The following is a 19,234-nucleotide window of genomic DNA, read 5'->3' as shown; positions in this document are numbered from 1 at the left end:
GGTGGACCCCGCCTACTGCCCAGAGCCAGCTGGGATAGGCTCCAGCAACCCTAGTGAGGAATAAGCGGTTTTTAGAATGGATGGATGGATGGATGGATGGATGGATGGATGGATGGATGGATGGAGAAAAACTGGGCGGACGAAATGGTTGTACAGTCTCGTTGGTTTCATGTTTTTATTAGGTGACACCCGTTGATTGCATTACTTCCGGCAGCGCCATTTCGACTGCGCGTTACGGAGAATAAGTAAGTACAATAGTTGTGAGAATTGTCAACCAATATCTGTGATTCAATGTGTGTAATATATGTTTGCAGCTCACGTAACTTCGCAGCGCTTAATTCATTGTCTGGGAATCAACGGTGTCGTACCCGCTTCAGTCAGCGTCATTCTTTGAAGTTGATGTGCAAGTATCACAATATTTATTTATTATTATTATTATATTATTATTTGTGTATGTATAAAATATTATGTATTTATATTATATGTATTTATATTATTTTTACTATTTTTTTCAATTTGTATTATTATTTATTGCTCTCTCTCTCTCTCTCTCTCTCTCTCTCTCTCTCTATATATATATATATATATATATATATATATATATATATATATATATATATATAATCATTTGCATTTGATTTTGCGCCGTATACTTGAGCGGAAGTCGCTTTTATTTTGCCAGCTCCCCCCCGCCTCGTTCAAGTCGTTTCCGGTTGGTCTCGCTTTTTTTTTTTTGCGCGCTCCCGCTAGCTTGACATGGACGCGCTCACGCGCAGCTCATCAGTCGCGTTCTTGCTATCCTGCTCGTCGTTCCTGCTGGCTGGTTGTATTTAAGAGATTTGGACGGCGGATCCTCAACCCACGCGAGCTTTTTTGGTTTGTTTGTTTGTTTGTTTGTTTCCCCCCCCCCACGTGGCAACGTCTACAAAGTGGATTTCGACAAAACGCTGTTGCCAATTAGGAGCTCAGGTGTGCTGGACTTTCTCACTTTTTCTTCTCAGGGACGTTTTTTTTTTTGTGAAGCTGCAAATCCTCAGGAGCCAACTCGTTCAAAGTGCACTTTTTATTGTTGTTGCTGTGGCTTCCTTGAAGCCACTTGTGAGAAACACTTGACGCCAGCATGGAGGCTCAGCCCGCTGACATGGAGCTCCTTCCCGGCATGCAAGTCAGCCTCTAGTCGGCTCTTTTTTTTTCTGGCTCGCTTGATTCCCACCTACAAGAAGAAGACCCCCCCCCACACCACCTTCGCGCTTTCTCCACCGACGCCAACGACCAGCGGACCATGGCCGGTTCTTTCTCCCGGTTGCTGTGGAGACGGAGGTTCCTCCTGCTCCTGCTCCTGCTCCTGGCGGTGTGCGCGTGCGCGCTCGGGGCTCGCGGAGCCGCCGCCGCCGCCGACGAGGAGGAGGACGGCGGCGGCTTCAACTCGGAGGTAGGACCGCCATGTGGAGGCCTGCCGGCCAACTTGTTGTCCTCTTCCGGTTTGGGCCAACGTAAATCCAACAAACGTGCAATGCATTCTCCAAAATGCTTCATGGTTTTAATATGATAATATTATCCAATATAACGATGGTCCTTCACTTATTGCGGATTCACTCAATCGCGGACTTTTTCAAATTTGATGATGATGTTCAACTATTGGATGGTGATGCACGTTTAAGTTTGTTTCTGATTGGTCAAATTCAGGTAAAAAAATTCCACATGAAAATTATTGCATGTCTTTGCAATATGCATATTGCATGGGCCAATATCGCAATATCAATATTTATCCTATATGTTGCCCATTCCTAGTACTAATTAATTTTATCCATCATTTTTTTAAATTTAGTCTCAGTTTGAATCCAGTTTTAATCATGCTTGTTAGTTTTTAATCAACTACATCCCGCTTTCATTTCGTCCAGTTTTAGTTGACTGTAAATCGAGCATTTTAAGTCTTTGTTTTCGTCGAGGATTATTCCTTTTTTTTCTTCGTGTCGTTTTCGTCTAGTTTTATTCAGGACAATCATTTAACCCGTGTATTTATTTATTTATTTATTTATTTTGTTTTTTGTCAGCAGTTTATGTTGAACGTTTCAGATCTAAAATTATTTCACATGAAATTTTTCTCTCAGCTTTTTGATGAAAAGCAACTTGACACGCAATTACAGAAGTTATATCAGCAAGTGGCTATAATATATAATTATAATTATATATTGTAACGTTAATTATAATTTTATAATAATTCATTCAATTAATGTTGGAATGTTTTAGCCGTTGGAGTAATGTTACGTTATAACTATTAATTAACTTTTTTTATTTTTTATTTTTTTTTAACCTTTCTCCATGAATCGACCTCCTCTGTCCCATGTTTGTGCATGTTGCGTTCGCAAGGTGCACATTTGAAATGAGGTGTGACAAGTGTCACAGTGACAAATTAGCAGAAACGAGATTTAAAATAAAAATAAAAAAAATCATAATTTTTATCTCGTTTTTTTGTTCATAAGCTAAAATGTCCTTTGAGTTTAGTGCATTTTTGTTTATGAAGTGAAGTACGTTTTCGTCTCGTCTTAGTCGACGAACATGCGTTCGGATTTAGTCGCAGTTATTGTTTATTAATGAGGGTTTTAGTTTAGTCTAGTTTTAGTAAGGTGAAAAATGTGCTGCACGATATTGGAAAAACATGCGATATAGTTGCTTAATATCGCTATCGATATTATTGCGATATTTAACATGTGCCTAAAGAAATGATATTTTTATTATCTAATGAAAGAATTAAATTTTTTTTCATCAAAGTCAACATGTTCTTAATTCAGTGTACTGACCTCTCGAGAATGTTCAACTATTGGATGGCAGTGCACATTTTCGATAAGCACACTTTGTTCCAACTATGTTTTGCATTTTGCATTATTAGGGTTGGAACACTTATGGAACTTGGGGCATGGAAACCAAATAAAAAGAGAGGGTGAGGAGGGGGATTTTTTTTTTTTTTTTTTTTTTTTCTCTTCTCCAGAGAGTGCAGTAGTGAATTGTATCAGTCGGTTAATTGTCTTCTCTCCTTTTTTGTCATGTTTAATAAATGTCCAACAGGTCAACGTGACAGTCTGACTGCTCAAATAGCATAAAATTCGACATCAAACTTATTGAATGTCTTTGCGATATGCATATTGCATAGGCCAATTTCGTGATATCGATATTTTTTTCGATCTATTGTGCAGCCCTAGTTGACGAATTATTGTTTAGTTTTCGTTGACAAAATTAACACTACCATGATACATTTTTAAAAAAAAAATCTTCTTTTAATTCTTCTAAGCAAGTCAGCAATGTCCCATCACTGGCGAGCTATTTTTAGAACGGACCACAGTACGGCCACTTGGTGTCTCATCTTCATGCAATGCACAAGTAGACAAGTTTAATTGAAGGCAATTAACTTCAGCAAGGACTCCACAAAAAGAGCTCACAAAGGTGACAGACAGTTTTAGCGGGTGGAACAACAACAACAACAACTTTTCACCCCTGGCAGGTTGGCGTGGAACCCGCGACAAGTGCGGGAACGCGGTCATTCGATCCCCGTCGATATAAATCGAGCACGGTCTCGCGCACGCCAAATCTGAACGGCGTCCAAATAAATGTGAATACACCCAAAGTCCAATTTATTTTGATGGGGACGTTTAACATAGCTGACCAGGGATGGGGAATCCCAAACCGGTTCTTTGTTGAGAACCGGTTCAATGGCCTTTTTTTGTTTTTTTGGCAAAAGCCTCGTTCATCTCGGTTGACATCCTTTTGTACACTTGCATTGTAAGGTTACCAGAGCATGTTGTTTTGTTTCTTTGTTTTTTGGTGGGGAGCCGCCCCCAAATTTCGAGTGTCCTCGTCCATGCCTGCGTAGTGCAAACAGACGGCGGGTAGACAAGAGCAGTCGATCTCATCTTATACAGCATGTGATGTCCACAGACACACACAGTGCAGAGGCATGCTGGGTAATGGCGGGGAGGCGTCCCAAACATCCCGAGCAAGCAAGGCAACGAACGGCTCCTCTTGTTTCACCTCACAAACGAGTGTGAGAGCAAAGTTGTGGGGAGGGAACGACTCAAATGATTTTTGATGATGAAGCAAACGTGGACGATCGTCAACGTTTGCTTTTGGCCAGTTGAGTCGAGCGACCGTAAAGAAATCGGCGACTTTTTCTTTGATTCTTGTGGTATTTTGGTGCTAAGACCAGGCGTGTCCAAACTTCTTCATTCTGAAAATTCCCGTTTATTATTCCAGTCCAGTTCGGTCTGCCCTTGGGACAATTTTTTTTTTTTTTTTTTTTTTTGGATCCACCTGCAGCCGGCAAATTGACTTGAGTGTTACGGACGACGTTGTTGTTGTTGTTCGCGTTTGACTTTTAAAATGCTCCGCTTGATGGATGATTTCCAAGGCGGAGCCGTTTGCAAATGGCGTCGTTTGGAAACATGCGCTCGCCTCAACAGTCGACGTTGTTGAGCCTCATTTTGAACGCGCGACTGGCAGCGGCGTCCGTTTTTTTTTTTTTGTGGTCAAAAACGGCAAGTACAAGAGTAAACGGGTACGATACGATATGCGATACAAGGCTCACGATAACGATGACCTCATATGACGACACGGTGATTAGCGATATATTGCTCAGGTAATAAATCCAGGATAAGCTACAATAATAATAATAATAATAATGTAAATAAATAATAATAATAATAAAAACCAAATAATAATTCATAATATAATAAAAATAAATATAATATAAATACATATGTATATACAGTGTATATATATACATACAAAAAAATTATAATAAATAAAAATACATAAATAATAATAATGATGGTGATAACAATACTACTACTACTAATAATAATAATAACTAAGCTGATGAGTCTTCTTCGCTTGAAGACTTGCGTCCGTTTCTCCGCCACTCTTGTGAGGCGCTCCCCCTAGTGGCTCTCCAAGTCATTGCTCAATAAGTCATGAACAACAGAGCCGTTTATAGTGGCTGCATATTAACTACAAATATCGCGATACTTGCGTAGGCGTATCGATAATCTAGAGACAAAGAGATCACGATTTATCGCGACATCGATTATATATCGTCACGCTCCTAATACTCTGGGCACAGATTCTTTATCCTCCCAGAAGCACAAGTGCAGTTATGACCATCATTGTCATGTACTTATTATGCAACGCACAGAAAAATGAAGTATGAAATCACGATGGCCAAAAGTGTTTCATTCTTGTGTGTGACATTAGCGACACGTTCTCGTTAGCTGGCAGCAGAAAAAACTTTGGTGGCGTCGCAACAAGTTTGAGAAGCTGTCAAAACATTGCGACTTCTCATCCCTCCACTCGGGACTTTTGGAGGGCAAGTTGGTGTGCCGGGTTGCCTGCTGGCTCGAAGAGATGGCAAGCGACCAAACCTCAAAATAAAAATAAAAGCTGCCTTCGTATCTTGGCTGACATTGGAGTGGACACACATAAACGCACGCACGCAAGCGCACACTCGGGCTTTTTACAACTCCCGCTGTATTGCCGGCTTTGGCAGGTATCATCGAGGACTTTCGCAAAGAACATTTCATAGACGGGCCCCTTACACACACGCGCGCACACGCACACACGCACACACAGGCTCTCTTGTTTTGTATAGGTCGCTTGCACATCGTAATGCATCATGGGAGTTTTTCCTTCGGGCGCCATATTGGGTGTCCGCCGGTTCACAAGGTACACTCGCGAGTTACACGGTAGAGCTCATCAACCTGATGTAATTTTCGCAGTATTTTCACGATTTACCGGAAGATCAAAAACAACGATACAGGCAGAAGGTGTCTCTGTGTGGCGGGATTGATCCTAATTACGTCCTGACCAAGGGTGATTTTTTTTTTGACGGAGAAAGCTTGCTGGCCAAATGTGACATCTCTGGAATCTTTCCCTACCTCGTGTTGACAACATGCTCCATAACACGCCAACAAATCCCTGGAGGCTTACAATTATTTTGTAAGCGTGTGGATACAGAGTGTAAACTTTAACATCGCATCAGAAGAAACTGTTGCTGTTGCACGTAAGTAAACCACATGGTGTTGGTAATTCTGCACACAAAAATGTTGATTTGTTCTCAGGCTTCCTGTTATCATTGTGTTTACATGCACAGCTGGGTTTACCTGATGTGGTTTTTCTAATAATTTTATAACAGGCAAATATGGCAGAGCGTATAAGAATAAAAAGTAACTGCACAGCCTCCCCGTGGCTTAATTAAATTTAATGCTACCCTTTCACTAGTTACATGTTACTTAATCAACTTATTCTAAATGGTTAAGGTTAACCACTCTCAGAGGACGTATTTTTAGTTTCAGTTTCCAGTACAATAAAACGTGTTCATGGTAACTACTGAGCATACTGACAGCTTTTCTTATGATCTCACGGTTAAGGAGGCTGTCACAACACCCAATTTCTGTCTGGTGCCAGATGGCAACAATTCCCATCACTTGTCACGACAACACCAATATTATTACCAGGTATGTATGGCTTTACTTTTTGTAGTTTCTTATTTAATTCTATGTTTCATATTTTCATTACAATGTTTGTAATATTTTCAGATTCAGGCACAGATGAGTTTAACTGGACGGACTTCTGCGACTTTGTGGTGTGGACAAAGTGTGATTGAGCGAGTCCACCCAGATCGCTCGTTTTGGCCAGATGGAAAAGCCAGAGTTTTTTTTCCCCAAAGTCCCCTCCTTACCTGAACTACTCGGGAGAGCATTTACTAGATCAGCAGTGGACTTCCAGTGTTCCTGCTCAGCCGCTGTCACCTACCACTTGCTCATGTACTTCAAAGATGCGGAATAAAGTAGTTTTTTGTGCTGCAGCAGATTGTAAAATCAAATGATATCACTTGAAGTGTGCCAATCTAGACTGCCAAAAGGACAGTGGTTTTGTGACAAGTGTGAAACAAGGATTATTGGGAAAACTGTAACACAGTACTGGTACTTGTCTTACATTAAACAAATTTAAAAGAGAGCAACTTTTTCCTCTGTACATAGCATAATGAAAGTCATTGCGTACCCCATCAACATTACATCATACCGTCATCTCAGGATGGTAGGCACCTGTGCTAAAATAAACTACATTAATTAACAGTTCAATTTTTAACCCTGAAATTACTACATCTAATCATTATTGACTTCATTTTTTGTGCTTTTAGAAATAATAGAGATTTATGCCATTACTTTAAGAGGGACCATATTGCACATTGAGTCAAATCCTGTCATTTGTATTATGTATAGCTTTGTAAACAAACCCAACAATAGAATTTGTATAAACGCTGCCTTTATTAGCGCCAAACAAACAGTCGCATGTTGTCCTCCTCCAATGCTTTGATGCTCGCCTTCGTTTCCATCATGTCATTGGCAATCAAGTCGGTGTGGCATGAGATCCCTAAAGAAAAAAATAAAGAAAAAATCACAAAAAAATACGGTACCAGTAATAGGTTTAATATAGTAAAGTAGTATAGTTTTTTTTGTCAGTGTAAAAGAAATGTACACATTTTGTTGCATTTTTTAATGTATGAACATTGCTACAGGCAAATACTTATTTCTATAAACACTTCCAAATGTCTCTAAAATATAAGGTGCGTGTACACACACAAACAAACACATACATTCACTCATGCATACAATATATCATGTAATGAATTCTGAGTGGCATACCAGAGTCAATGATGTCAGCAGTACTTGAGGGTACAGGTTACTGGAGCCATCTGGCTGCATAACTGCAACAATCTCTGCCACTTCGAGTCGTCTTTTCTTTGCTTGTCTCTCCTGTGCACGTTCATATCTTGGCACCGACTGGGCTGAGACATAGATGTTGTAACTTGGGACCCAACTTTAATGTTGGAGCCCAGTCGGGATGATTGGACAGAAAAACGGGCGCAGGGCGACCTGTTAAAATAAACAAATATATAAACAAATAAAATATGGAAAGACTGGTTATTTTACCGCAGTAGGGTGGCCGTGAATAAGTTCTTTAGCATGATGTGTAGGCTGTTTTCTTGCATCACCCCCGGGGGTCTGTTTTCTTGCATCAGCCCCTTCTGTCTCTTTTTTTCCCCAAGTTTACATTTTGCCACCAAAAAACATGTTATTGACATTAAAAGCCCAAGACTAATCAATCCAATTTCAGCAGTAAACACTTTGCACTGGCACTACTTGGGTGAAAATGTTCGATGTTAGCTTTCGGCTAACGTCCGCTAGCCAGCTTGTACTACCGAACTTGCTTGCTCATGAATCCAAAACATAAGCAACTTGCCCATATATGGGCGGTCGAAACGTTATTAATCCTCATGCATTAAATAAAGGTAAACAAGCTTACCGCTCACAAAGTGATCGCTGCACACACGAGCCCAAAGTAACGACTTCCCTCCGGAGTCCGCACTCCTCTGTCTCCAGGCCCTGGTTCCTAATTATTTTCGGAATTCGGCAGAAAGGCCGACCATTTTCCCCCTGGGCTTTGTTCGAACAGCCAACGATGCAGCAACAATGTACCATTTTAAACGCAGACAACAAACGTGATAGATACGTGTTAGACCGAATCGCTACGTAAATGGAGGCCACCCAGCATGGCGACTACGAGAAATCCGAGGCGGAAGTGACGACATGTGCAAGCGACCTATTCTGATGAGAGAAGATGAGCGTCCAGACTTGATGCTTTTAGACGACTTATTTGTGGTGGCCGTGGATGGGGGGGGGGGGGTTGTTCGCCATCATCGCACACCCTAGCAAGGTGGCCAAAGGGGGTGTGCCAAAAAATCGATTCATAAAAGAATCGAGATTATTAATCGAATAAAATCAATTTTCTTTAAATTAGAAATGAAGAAGAAGGCAGTTGTAGCCCACATGCTGTTTTTGTGGAAAAAGGCACTTACAATACAAAATTAATGAATGTTTAAAAAAAACAACAAAAAAAGAGACTTTAATGTTTCTATTTGTCATTTTGTCTTGCAAAGCAGACTGGAGTCGATCATGACAATTTTTTGCATATCTGTGAATGGAAGCAGAAATCATTTGTCAATCGAATCATTTCGAATCGAAAAATCGATTCGGAATCGCATCGTAGACCCAGAAATCGGAATCGAATCGAATCGTGAGACAGTCAAAGATTCCCAGCCCTGCTTGCAAGTATGGAGGACCAAAATTGCCAAAATAAAAAAAAAAAATGACTAAAATTGAAAATAAAAACTGATATGAAAGAATAGAATTCAAAAAATGTAATCCAAAGTAATTTATTTATGTCTATCTATCTATCGATTATCCATCCATCCATGCATGTCTTTGGAATGTGGGAGGAGTACCCGGAGAAGACCCACGCGAGCACGGGGAGAACATGCAAACTGGACTCGAACCCGAGTCCTCAGAACTGGGAGGCGGACGTGCTAACCACTCAATCACCGTGCCGTATATATTTCTAAATGCTTTGTAGCAACAAACTGGCGTGTGTGTACTTTTGTGGTTGCCACTCCTACCTGAGAAATGAAAAAATGTGTCAAGAAGTCTTGACTTGCCTTCTGTTCATATTTTTTTTTCTGAATCAATTTTGTCAACATTGAAGTTCGATAATTGGATGTGGCGTCACCCAATAAAATTGTTTTGACCTCATTGTTGTCATTTCTACAAGCGGACGGTAGCGCTTCTCTTTTTCTTTTTCCCCACCAACTTGACTTGTGGAAGTGAAACGTTACACGGCCTGCTCGCTCGCCCGCTCGCTCGCTCGCTCGCTTGCTCGCTTTCTCCCACGGGGCCGTTTGGGGATCACGAGCAGCTGCTGCACAGCGTCACCGCCAAAGGCTTAATTTTTTTTGCTCTGCGTCGTTCCCAGACAGGCCGGATGAAATATGGACCACAAGTAAGACGGTTCCTTGTCAACGTAAGAGAATTAGCATTAGCATTAGCATTAGCCTTATCTGCAGTGGAGTGTCCTTCACTTCTTCAAAGGTCAAGTCCTGAATGACTGTGGCACAAAGCAAGATGGAATTCCCACCAAATTTCAATATAAATCAAGTCCACTGTAGATGAAGTCAGTAATAAATGATGAGGTCATAACTTGCTCGCTAGCATATTAGCCACTTTGCACAATAGTAGGCTACTTATTTTCGTTAGTTTGTGGTGCTAGCTAAGGAGTGTGACGATACGTCAATATCACGATAAATCGCGATACTTCGTCTCCCGACAGATTATCGATACGTCTACGCAAGTATCGCGATATTTGTAGTTCGTGACTAATTGAGCAATGAAATCAAGAACAATCCCATGACCCTTCACCCTTAACCGGACACTTCAGAGTCTCGCCAGTCGTGAAGTTCAGAAGGTCAGGAGACCAGAGGAAAGATCAAAGGAAAGATAGATGAATCAAAGTGAAATCCAGCACCAACCTGCCAGCCACATGGTTACAGTACTACTACCCAGTAGTACTACTTTCCTATTAGACGGTCAACATTTTGTGGCTGTTTGGGTCTTCTGTACATCTCTAGAATTGTCTGATCATTTTGATATTTCGAACGTATGATTTATGTGTTTCTTGCACTTCACGTGACCATTTTTGTGTGTGAATTTGCACTCTTATCTGGAGGCGGAGGTGAGTCAAGGTCACGTTCAGTTCAACCTTCCGTACGCCGCTTCCTGCTCTTGGACACACACGACACTTTGTTTTGTTTTTTTAGCACAGATGTTAAGCGGTGCCAACATTTGTTGAGGAACATCAAGTGACGACATGTAACATGAGGATGTATGGACACAAATTCCGCCGTCACAAGAAAGAAAGAAAGAAAGAAAAAGTGGTGGGAACAAAAGATTCGACTGTGCCAGATCATGAGGAAGTTGCTAAAAAAAAAAAAAAAAAATGCAAGCTGAGCAGTTTCAACAAGAAGCAAGCAGCTCCCATCCTAAAAATCACATTTTTGCATCTTTTTTTTTTTTTTTTAAGTATTTCGTGTCAACCTTTTTTTGAAAGTGAGCATCACTTCTGGTTTAGTGAGTTTAATTTTGTAATAGATTACGACCAGATGACTATTTACTCCCATAAATGCATTCTGATTCATTTACTTACGGGTAATATGTCATCTGTAATATGTCAGATTATGGGGAAAAATGTTGATCATTTTTGTTCGAATTGAAAACTGTTTTACAGTATTTTGGTTTAGCACAAAGAATCTGCTGCTGTTTTCATCAGGGACAGCAGAAAGTTGGGATGAAACGATATCCAGACATCACGATATGAAGGCCACGATACGATAATTGTCGCAATATTTTGGGGAAGATGGTGATACAAAAAGTCACAATATTGTAAAAAACAAAACAAAACCAAAAACACTAATAATACAAATGCAAATGTACTTCACGAAAATGTGCAGTCTGCCATCCAATTGTTGAACATTATCGAGAGTTCATTACAATGAATTAAGAATGAAATTGAGTTTGATTATTTTGACGCATGAAAAAAAAAAAGTGTCATTCTTTCATTAGATAATACAAATGTGCATATCCATAATATCCATATTGCTATATTCAGCAACTATATCACATGATTTTTTCCCAATATCGTACAACCCTAATTTGGACAATTTTAAGATAAACGATGACTCAATGACAAACCATTTATGAAAATAGTTGTCGATTTTTAATTTGATGAATCCAATAGTTTTGACACCGTTAGGTGAGACTGAACTAACTATATTATAAACTATAATTTTATTTATTACGGAATCACTTCCTGGTCAACGTTTTGTCCTCTGCAACGATGAAATTAGCGTCGACCGAAGATGAAGAAGCGAAAGGAAGACTCGAGTTAATGTTTGATACGAAGGAAGGAAGGAAGAAAGGAAGGAGCGGCCGTGTCAACACGGGACTTTTATCAGCAACACGTTGCATTGTGCAAATGGGCGTGTGGACGTATCCAATATCTCAAACTTGCGTGTGTGCGTGCGTGCTCGATATTAAGTTTCTACACAACAGCTGTGATTCAACGATTACATTTCCTTCTTCTAATCTAGATTGAACCCCCACAAATTGCTCACTCGACAAACAACCAGGAAGAAAACGAGCCCTCGACTAATTCCAGCCGCTTGATTGGAAAACATTTTTTTTGTTCTGGGCTTTTGTTTTATTGTAAATCCAAATACCTCCGTTGTTAATTTTACCCACATTTTAAAATTAACATTTAGTCCAGTTTCGGTCACACCTGTTAGTTTTTATCACAAGTTAGTCAACCTCGCCCTGTTTTTGTTTAGTCACCTTTTAGTCGATTATAAATTTAGCATTTTAGTTGGTATTTAATCCAAGAAAAAAATAGTTTTATTGGTCTAGTTTTAAGTCAACAATAACTGTCAACATTTTAGTCTAGTTTGTCAACAAAAACTGTCAACATTTTAGTCGACAAAAACTGTCAACATTTTAGTCGACAAAAACTGTCAACATTTTAGTCAACAAAAACTGTCAACATTTAAGTCTAATTTTAGTCCGTTTTTGTCATTTTACCCCTGTAATTTTTTTTATGTCTGCAGATAATGTTAAAACATTTTATAGCCATTGGATTAATGTTACATTATAACTATTATACTATTTTTTTTTTAACCTTTTACTTGACTGTCACAGTGAGAGATTGGCAGAGACAAGATTTGACAAAATCATTTCATTTTCATCTCGTTTTTGTTTATGGACTAAAATGTCCTTAAATTTTAGTCCAGTTTTGGTGAAGTACATTTTTCGTCTCATCTTCATTAGTCGACGAAAAATGTATACTGATTTAGTGCCAGTTATTGTTATTAATAGAGATGTAACGATAACAAACATCACGATATTAAATTATCATGATATGAAGGTCATGATACGATAATTTTCCGAATATTTTGGGGAGGTTGGCAATACAAAAAAGTCACAATATTAAAAATGAAAAAATAATAAGTAAAAAAAGTACAATAATATTAAAAAAAAACTCATACTAAAAAAACCCCCCCACAATATTGTGCTTTTGTATCTTACAGGAATGAAGACATGATAAATATTATATATAAAGAAATATATCTAAATATAATATAGATGTATATTGAGGCCTTTGACTCGGTTCTCAGGCAAATTATGTTCCCCTTCTTCTGACCATTAGACATAGAAGGGCCAAAACATACCTTGTGAAAATGAAAAAAAAAAAAACTAGCCACCAGAGGGTGCTATAACTGCACAAATGGAAATCAACCCGCCATTTTTTTTGTGCTGCTTTTAATATCGTGACATGACGACGACGACGATATATTGTGGCAGTTTTAATATCGCGATATCACGATATTGTCGTTCTCGTTGCATCCCGAGTAGAACGCTCGTACGGAAAAGTGGCGCTTCACTGAAGATGTTTCGGTGGTGGTGATTTTCCCTTTGGTGTCGTGTGCGTGCGTGCGCGCGCAGGCCTGGCTGAGGATGTACGGCTACCTGCCGCAGACCAGCGGGCAGATGTCCACCATGCGCTCCACGCGCATCCTGGCCGACGCCATCGGCGACATGCAGCGATTCTACGGCCTGGAAGTCACCGGACGTTTGGACGCGCAAACCATCAGGTAAGCGAGCAGGCGCCGCTTTTTTTCAACCCTCACTTAATCCCAATTCCAATTCATCGAAACGACTACGCGCACATTCAAATGCTATTGCAATAAATTAAAAAAAAGTGGCCTAAAAAGCTCAAAACAATGTTAAATTGTCATATTATCAGAGAAATAATGTTTTCTTTCGGAAAGAATGAAATTGATTTATTTCCAGAGATTAGCGAGGCAGACTAAAAACTGCAACTAATCTAAAAGAGAAAAAGAACACACAAACAAAAAGCTGTATTTTTCCAGTTATTATAATTAGCTAATTATTTTTTATGCATATTTCACACTTTTCTTAGTCACTTATCTCGTCATGAAAGTTCAGTCAAAATCAAGTAATCGATGATGCAATCTGCAAACTTTTTGCCAGTTACACTTAAAGCAGTGCTTCTCATGTATTTATTTATGTATTTAGTTATTAATCTAGGAAGAAGAAAATATTTTTGCCACTGCCCCCAATTCTCCACCCTGACGATAAATAGTCATTTGCCTAAAAGATTATTTTACATACACCTATAGGCAAAGAAAGTAATACTGCAATGATTGCACCACTGCCACCTACTGTAATGGATGTGCAATTACAATTTATTTTGCTGCAAAAAAAAAAACGTTTTCTGAAATCACACGTATAATAATAATAATAATAATAATAATAATATTTTTATTAGTATTGTTATTATTGTTATTTTGAAAATCAACTTCCACATATGACTTTTGATTTGTATCATATTTGATACATCCGGTTACAATGCTTTACATTTGTACATTTTATAACTGTCAAAAATCTAATAATAAACAGACATATCAAACATATTAGTATTTCCCAAAAAATCAGAAGGAACATTTCCCCACTATTAATAAGTATAGGTGTCTCTCATTTCTCAATTGAGGCGATCTTGCAAAGTCGCTGGAGATATTGAGATACTGACCTCGAATTGATTATCCTAAAATGCATGTGTCAGATCATATACATCAGGATATTAATGTAAATATATATATATTTTTTGAGAATCGGTGGTAACGAAACATGAACATGTTCCGTTTGGCTTCCGCAGCGCCATGAAGAGACCCCGCTGCGGAGTGGCCGACAAGTTCGGAGGCCAGATCAAAACCAACGTGAGGCGCAAGCGCTACGCCCTCACCGGACACAAGTGGAGCAAGAATCATCTCACGTACAGGTGACGACATCATCGAGCAACGACTGCTCATTTCATTTCAAATCATCACGATTGTCCGCAACGGCAGACTGGCCATCGGGATTTTCGGAATTTCCTGAACTGGCCATTTTCATAACGGTGTCCAATAAGATTTGAAGTTGATCTGACATTATCCCCAAGTTGATTTCAAAAACGGTCCGACGGAAACTCATTCGCAAATGAAACAAATCTGCTTCCTTTTCGTGGCCCCTTGATAGCATCCAGAACTACACCCCCAAGATCGGCGAGTACAACTCCTTCGCGGCCATCCGGATGGCCTTCAAAGTGTGGGAGAGCGTCACCCCGCTGACCTTCGACGAGATCCCCTACCAGGAGATCAAGTACGGCCGGCGCAAGGAGCCCGACATCATGCTGTTCTTCGCCTCGGGTTACCACGGCGACAGCTCCCCGTTTGACGGCGAGGGCGGCTTCCTGGCCCACGCGTACTTCCCCGGGCCCGGCATGGGCGGCGACACGCACTTCGACTCGGACGAGCCGTGGACCATCGGGAACCAGAACGTGCAAGGTGAGCGTGCGGTGAGCTAGCTTAATGCTAACCTTGTAGAGGGGCTCATGGAGCTAGCGTCGATGTCGGGGGGATATTTGAAGGCTGTGTAAAACGGGAAACGGTGATTCTGGCAACAAATGTCGAGGTCCAGGATAGCTCCTCCCACTTGTCAGAAAAGGAGTTTCATGTTAAGCTAATCTTGCTAGCTTGTGCTAGCTTTCTGAAAGTTGTGATCGTAGAGCTAGAAGAGATGAAAGGCATGACCTGTTTTAATGATTTGTGGACTGTGTGATGTCACGGAACGGATTCAAGTCTTGTAGGACATAAAAAAAAAAAAAAAAAGTACTTTTTCACAGTGTGTACTTTTCTACTTGAGCACAAGAGTTGAATGAGTGCTTTTTTTCTTTGAATATAGTCTTTTATTTTTTTTTTTTAATTCCAAGCAGACGTGATGAATGAGCCATATTAACTTTAGTGAAACAATCATTCATACTTTTTTTTTTTTTTGCGTATTTATTTTTGAACAAAAAATTCACCATTTAACAAGATGATCACAACACGAACTCGGGCTTGATCCCTGCTGAGGAATGTGTCGTAAAACGTGCGGTCTGTTTGTTAGCAGCTAGCAAGCTAAGATAGCTTGAAGTCTTCCATATACAGCAAGTCGAGACACAAACAGATTTCATGATTGACAATTTACAAAATGAAAGTAGTGATCGACGTACTGTTTCAACCAAAAACAAAATACATTAAGATTGCACTTCTACTTTGCCCTCCAACCAACTCCATTTTGTGTAGCTTGCGGCTCCAAACAGTTTGTTTCAATGAGTCGTGGTAATGTCCTACTCGGGATGGTTTTTTTTTATGACACTTGACATATTTCCCGCCTTTTAATGAAAAAGTTCGCCGACAGTCAAGCTGTCTACATTCATATGTTATGGGAGGTTTGCCCTCCGGGAGGTGGAGCGCGTGCTAAGCAGTGACGTCAGCTAGAAAGGGTCTCGACTTATAGACCAGGGATGTCCAAACTTTTTCCTCTGAGGGCCAAATCCAGCAAAATCGAAGGATGCAAGGGCCACTTTAAACATTTTCAACTTGATTTCATCAAGCAATTGTCTATTGTTTATATATTACAGTTAGTTTGAAAACATATATTGTAAAATGAGATTAGATCAATATTTTAAACATTTTTGAAGCAGTTAATTAATCTAATAGGTTCACAATTCGGAGAAACAATTTTTTTGCGTCTAAAAATGAATTACAAACTATTCACCTCAGTGTTAGGAAGATAAATGTTCTCATTTTTCTTGTGAATAGTTCAATTGTGTCTTTTCACAGAAAAACTCAAATGAATTAAATACTAGTAGTGGTAGTCTCCACCAACTGTACAAATATTTCTTTTTTATTTTTTTTGTTTTTTTATCATATGCCGCGGGCCACTGAAAAATGGTTGGCGGGCCACAGATGGCCCCCGGGCCATAGTTTGGACACCACTGCTTTAGACCCTTTCTCGCTGACATCAAAACTATCGACTGTGTCGGCTGTTCTCACACCCATATACAGTCGACATATGTTTTCCCATATCAACTCATTGGGAATAAAAATAATCAAGGTCGAAATGCCACATGTGTATCAATAGTTTCTTTAGTTGACTGTTCTGTCTGAAGGTCCGATCACATTTTCACTGACTTTGTTTGTCCTTTTGCGCACGAACAAGCTCTCGAGTCCCGAAGTGTCATCGTCGATGTTTACCCGGCGAGCAGCCGAGCGAGACGGCGCGTTTTAAAGAGCGACTCCTCCGTCTTGAAGGTTGAGACGAGATGCTCCTTTGGCTGCACTTTCAGGCCTTAATCAGTCGAGTGCGGCCAGTCGACGCACGGGCCCCCACGCGAACACACACTCACTTAGTTAGGGTGCCGCACACACAAACGTACGCGCTGGCTCGGCTCAGCCGCCGTGTCCTTTTGTGCGTTTGGAGATAAGAGGACAGAAAAGTCCACTGTCACTAAAAAGGGTGTGCATACGTATGGGGGGTGTTGTTAAACGACGGACAACAATAGAACGTCCTTCACTTCCACAGGAAACGCAAAGTAAGTCAGCAAGCGAGCGAGCGAGGCAGCTTCCAGCCTTCGCACGTTAACCGTCTTATTCCACACCTTCAACTTTATTCCATTTGATTTTTCGCACTTTTTTGACACGCTACTACTTCCGCATTTTTCAACCGATTCTCGCCGTTCAAACGTGGACATATTCCAAAAATTCACGTGACGACTGCTTGTATTTTTCTCATTCCCAGGATTTACGCCTTACCCGCAATTCCTCATTTTGCACCCTACCTTTCCCCACTCATTCTTAATGAGAGATTCGACATTTCACATTTACGTCCACATTTTGCATCCCATTATTATTATTATTATTATTATTATTATCATTATTATTATTATTTTTTTACACAATATTGTGACTAGGGGTGTGAATTGGCTAGTACCTGACGATTCGATTCGTATTACGATTCATAGGTCACGATTCAATTCGATACCGATTAATCCCGATACGGATTTATACGTCAATTGTTGCGGCGATTTTTTTTTTTTACTCAAATTTAAAAAATACTAATCAGTAATCTTGTACACTGTAAGATTTGTATGAAAATGTATTATTTATCTGAAACTATAACTGTGAGCCACTGTATTGAACAGACAGTTTCATATTTGAACAGCATTGAAATAGAATATTATTCATGTTCATATGCTTCATGTTGTGATATCGTATCGTGATGTTTGGATATTGTTACATCCCTAGCCCCGCCCAACTCCAATTAATATTATGGACATCATTCTTTTTTTTTTTTTTTTTTGCTTTAATGACTTAATGTGAGATCAAATTAAAAAAAGTTTGAAAAAAAAAAGTTTGAGTAGAAAGACCTTTGACCTTTTGTGTGTGAACCAAAGCAAACAAAAGTGTGGGTGTCCCACAACGTTGATGGATGTGTCATGTGACGCACCCACTGACGCATCTTAAGCAAAAGAAGAAGAAGAAAAACGAGAACTTATTCAGCCGTAAAAGGTCATAAACTTTTTTTGTTTTGTTTTTGTGCATCTTGTGTAGTGAGTCAGCACTTTTTGCTGGTCAACATCGCGGGTGACAAACGCAGCGCCAAAGAATGACGGCTGAAGACGGACAGCGAGGCTGAACTTTTTTTTTGTCAGTCCAAGCTAGCGAGGCGTCGCCATGGGAACCACACAAAAGGTTCCTTTATCTGGGCTCTTCGTTTAGCACTTTGCTAGCTGCACAATGCTAATGTGGCCACATTCATGTGACTCACAAATTATACGTGTGTGTGTGTGTGTGTGTGTGTGCGTGCGTGTGTGGCCAGGCATCGGCATTTCGTCCCGACTAACCAGCAAAGAATATCGTAAAAAAAAAAAGAAAAAAAAGTGAAACCTCTTCAGGTTGAACACAAATGTTGTCCGTAGAAAATCTTTTTTTGACCCAAAAGTTTTTATATTAAAGGGATACTTGACTCATTGAGGCATTTTCAGCAGTAAAAAATGAATATTTTGTCTATAATTAATGTGGTAATTTCATTATTTTTCATGTACAAATAGTATCTTTTAAAAAGTTGCTTTTAAAAGACTTGCTGTCGACTGATGATGACATCACCCGTTAACGGCCAATCATGGCTCACCTGTTTTGTGGGTTTGGTCAGTGAACTGAGCCATGTTTGGTCGTTAACGGGTGATGTCATCATCAGTTGACGGCAAGTAGAAAAATACATTTTGAAAGGTATTAATTGTATATGAAAAATATACCACATTAATTATAGACAAAATATTCACTTTTAAATGCTGGAAATTGTTCAATGAGTCAAGTATCCCTTTAATAATAATAAAAATAGTAATGGATCAGATTTATATA

The 19,234-nt window shown here is 39.7% G+C and overlaps 1 protein-coding gene and 1 long non-coding RNA gene across 2 annotated transcripts in view; one reads left to right on the top strand and one right to left on the bottom strand.

The window, feature by feature from the left end:
- Positions 1-732: 732 nt before the first annotated feature.
- Positions 733-19,234, top strand: part of mmp15b (matrix metallopeptidase 15b) — a 35,905-nt gene continuing 17,403 nt past the window's right edge. The window contains exons 1-4 of the mRNA XM_077520321.1: positions 733-1,432; positions 13,434-13,582; positions 14,668-14,790; positions 15,027-15,334. Of these exons, the coding sequence (XP_077376447.1) occupies positions 1,283-1,432; positions 13,434-13,582; positions 14,668-14,790; positions 15,027-15,334 (730 nt within the window). The 5' untranslated portion in view covers positions 733-1,282. The remainder of the gene's footprint in view (positions 1,433-13,433; positions 13,583-14,667; positions 14,791-15,026; positions 15,335-19,234) is intronic.
- LOC144017028 (uncharacterized) lies at positions 7,165-8,631 on the bottom strand. Its single transcript, XR_013283061.1, has 3 exons — positions 8,356-8,631; positions 7,695-7,925; positions 7,165-7,422 (listed from the first exon to the last, which is right to left on the bottom strand). It is a non-coding gene; the product is annotated as an uncharacterized LOC144017028 (long non-coding RNA).

The sequence above is a fragment of the Festucalex cinctus genome, chromosome 4 (genome assembly GCF_051991245.1).
Source record: "Festucalex cinctus isolate MCC-2025b chromosome 4, RoL_Fcin_1.0, whole genome shotgun sequence".
Taxonomy (NCBI): domain Eukaryota; kingdom Metazoa; phylum Chordata; class Actinopteri; order Syngnathiformes; family Syngnathidae; genus Festucalex; species Festucalex cinctus.
The sequence above is the reverse complement of the archived record's forward strand: the minus strand, read 5'-3'. Positions and strand labels throughout refer to the sequence as shown.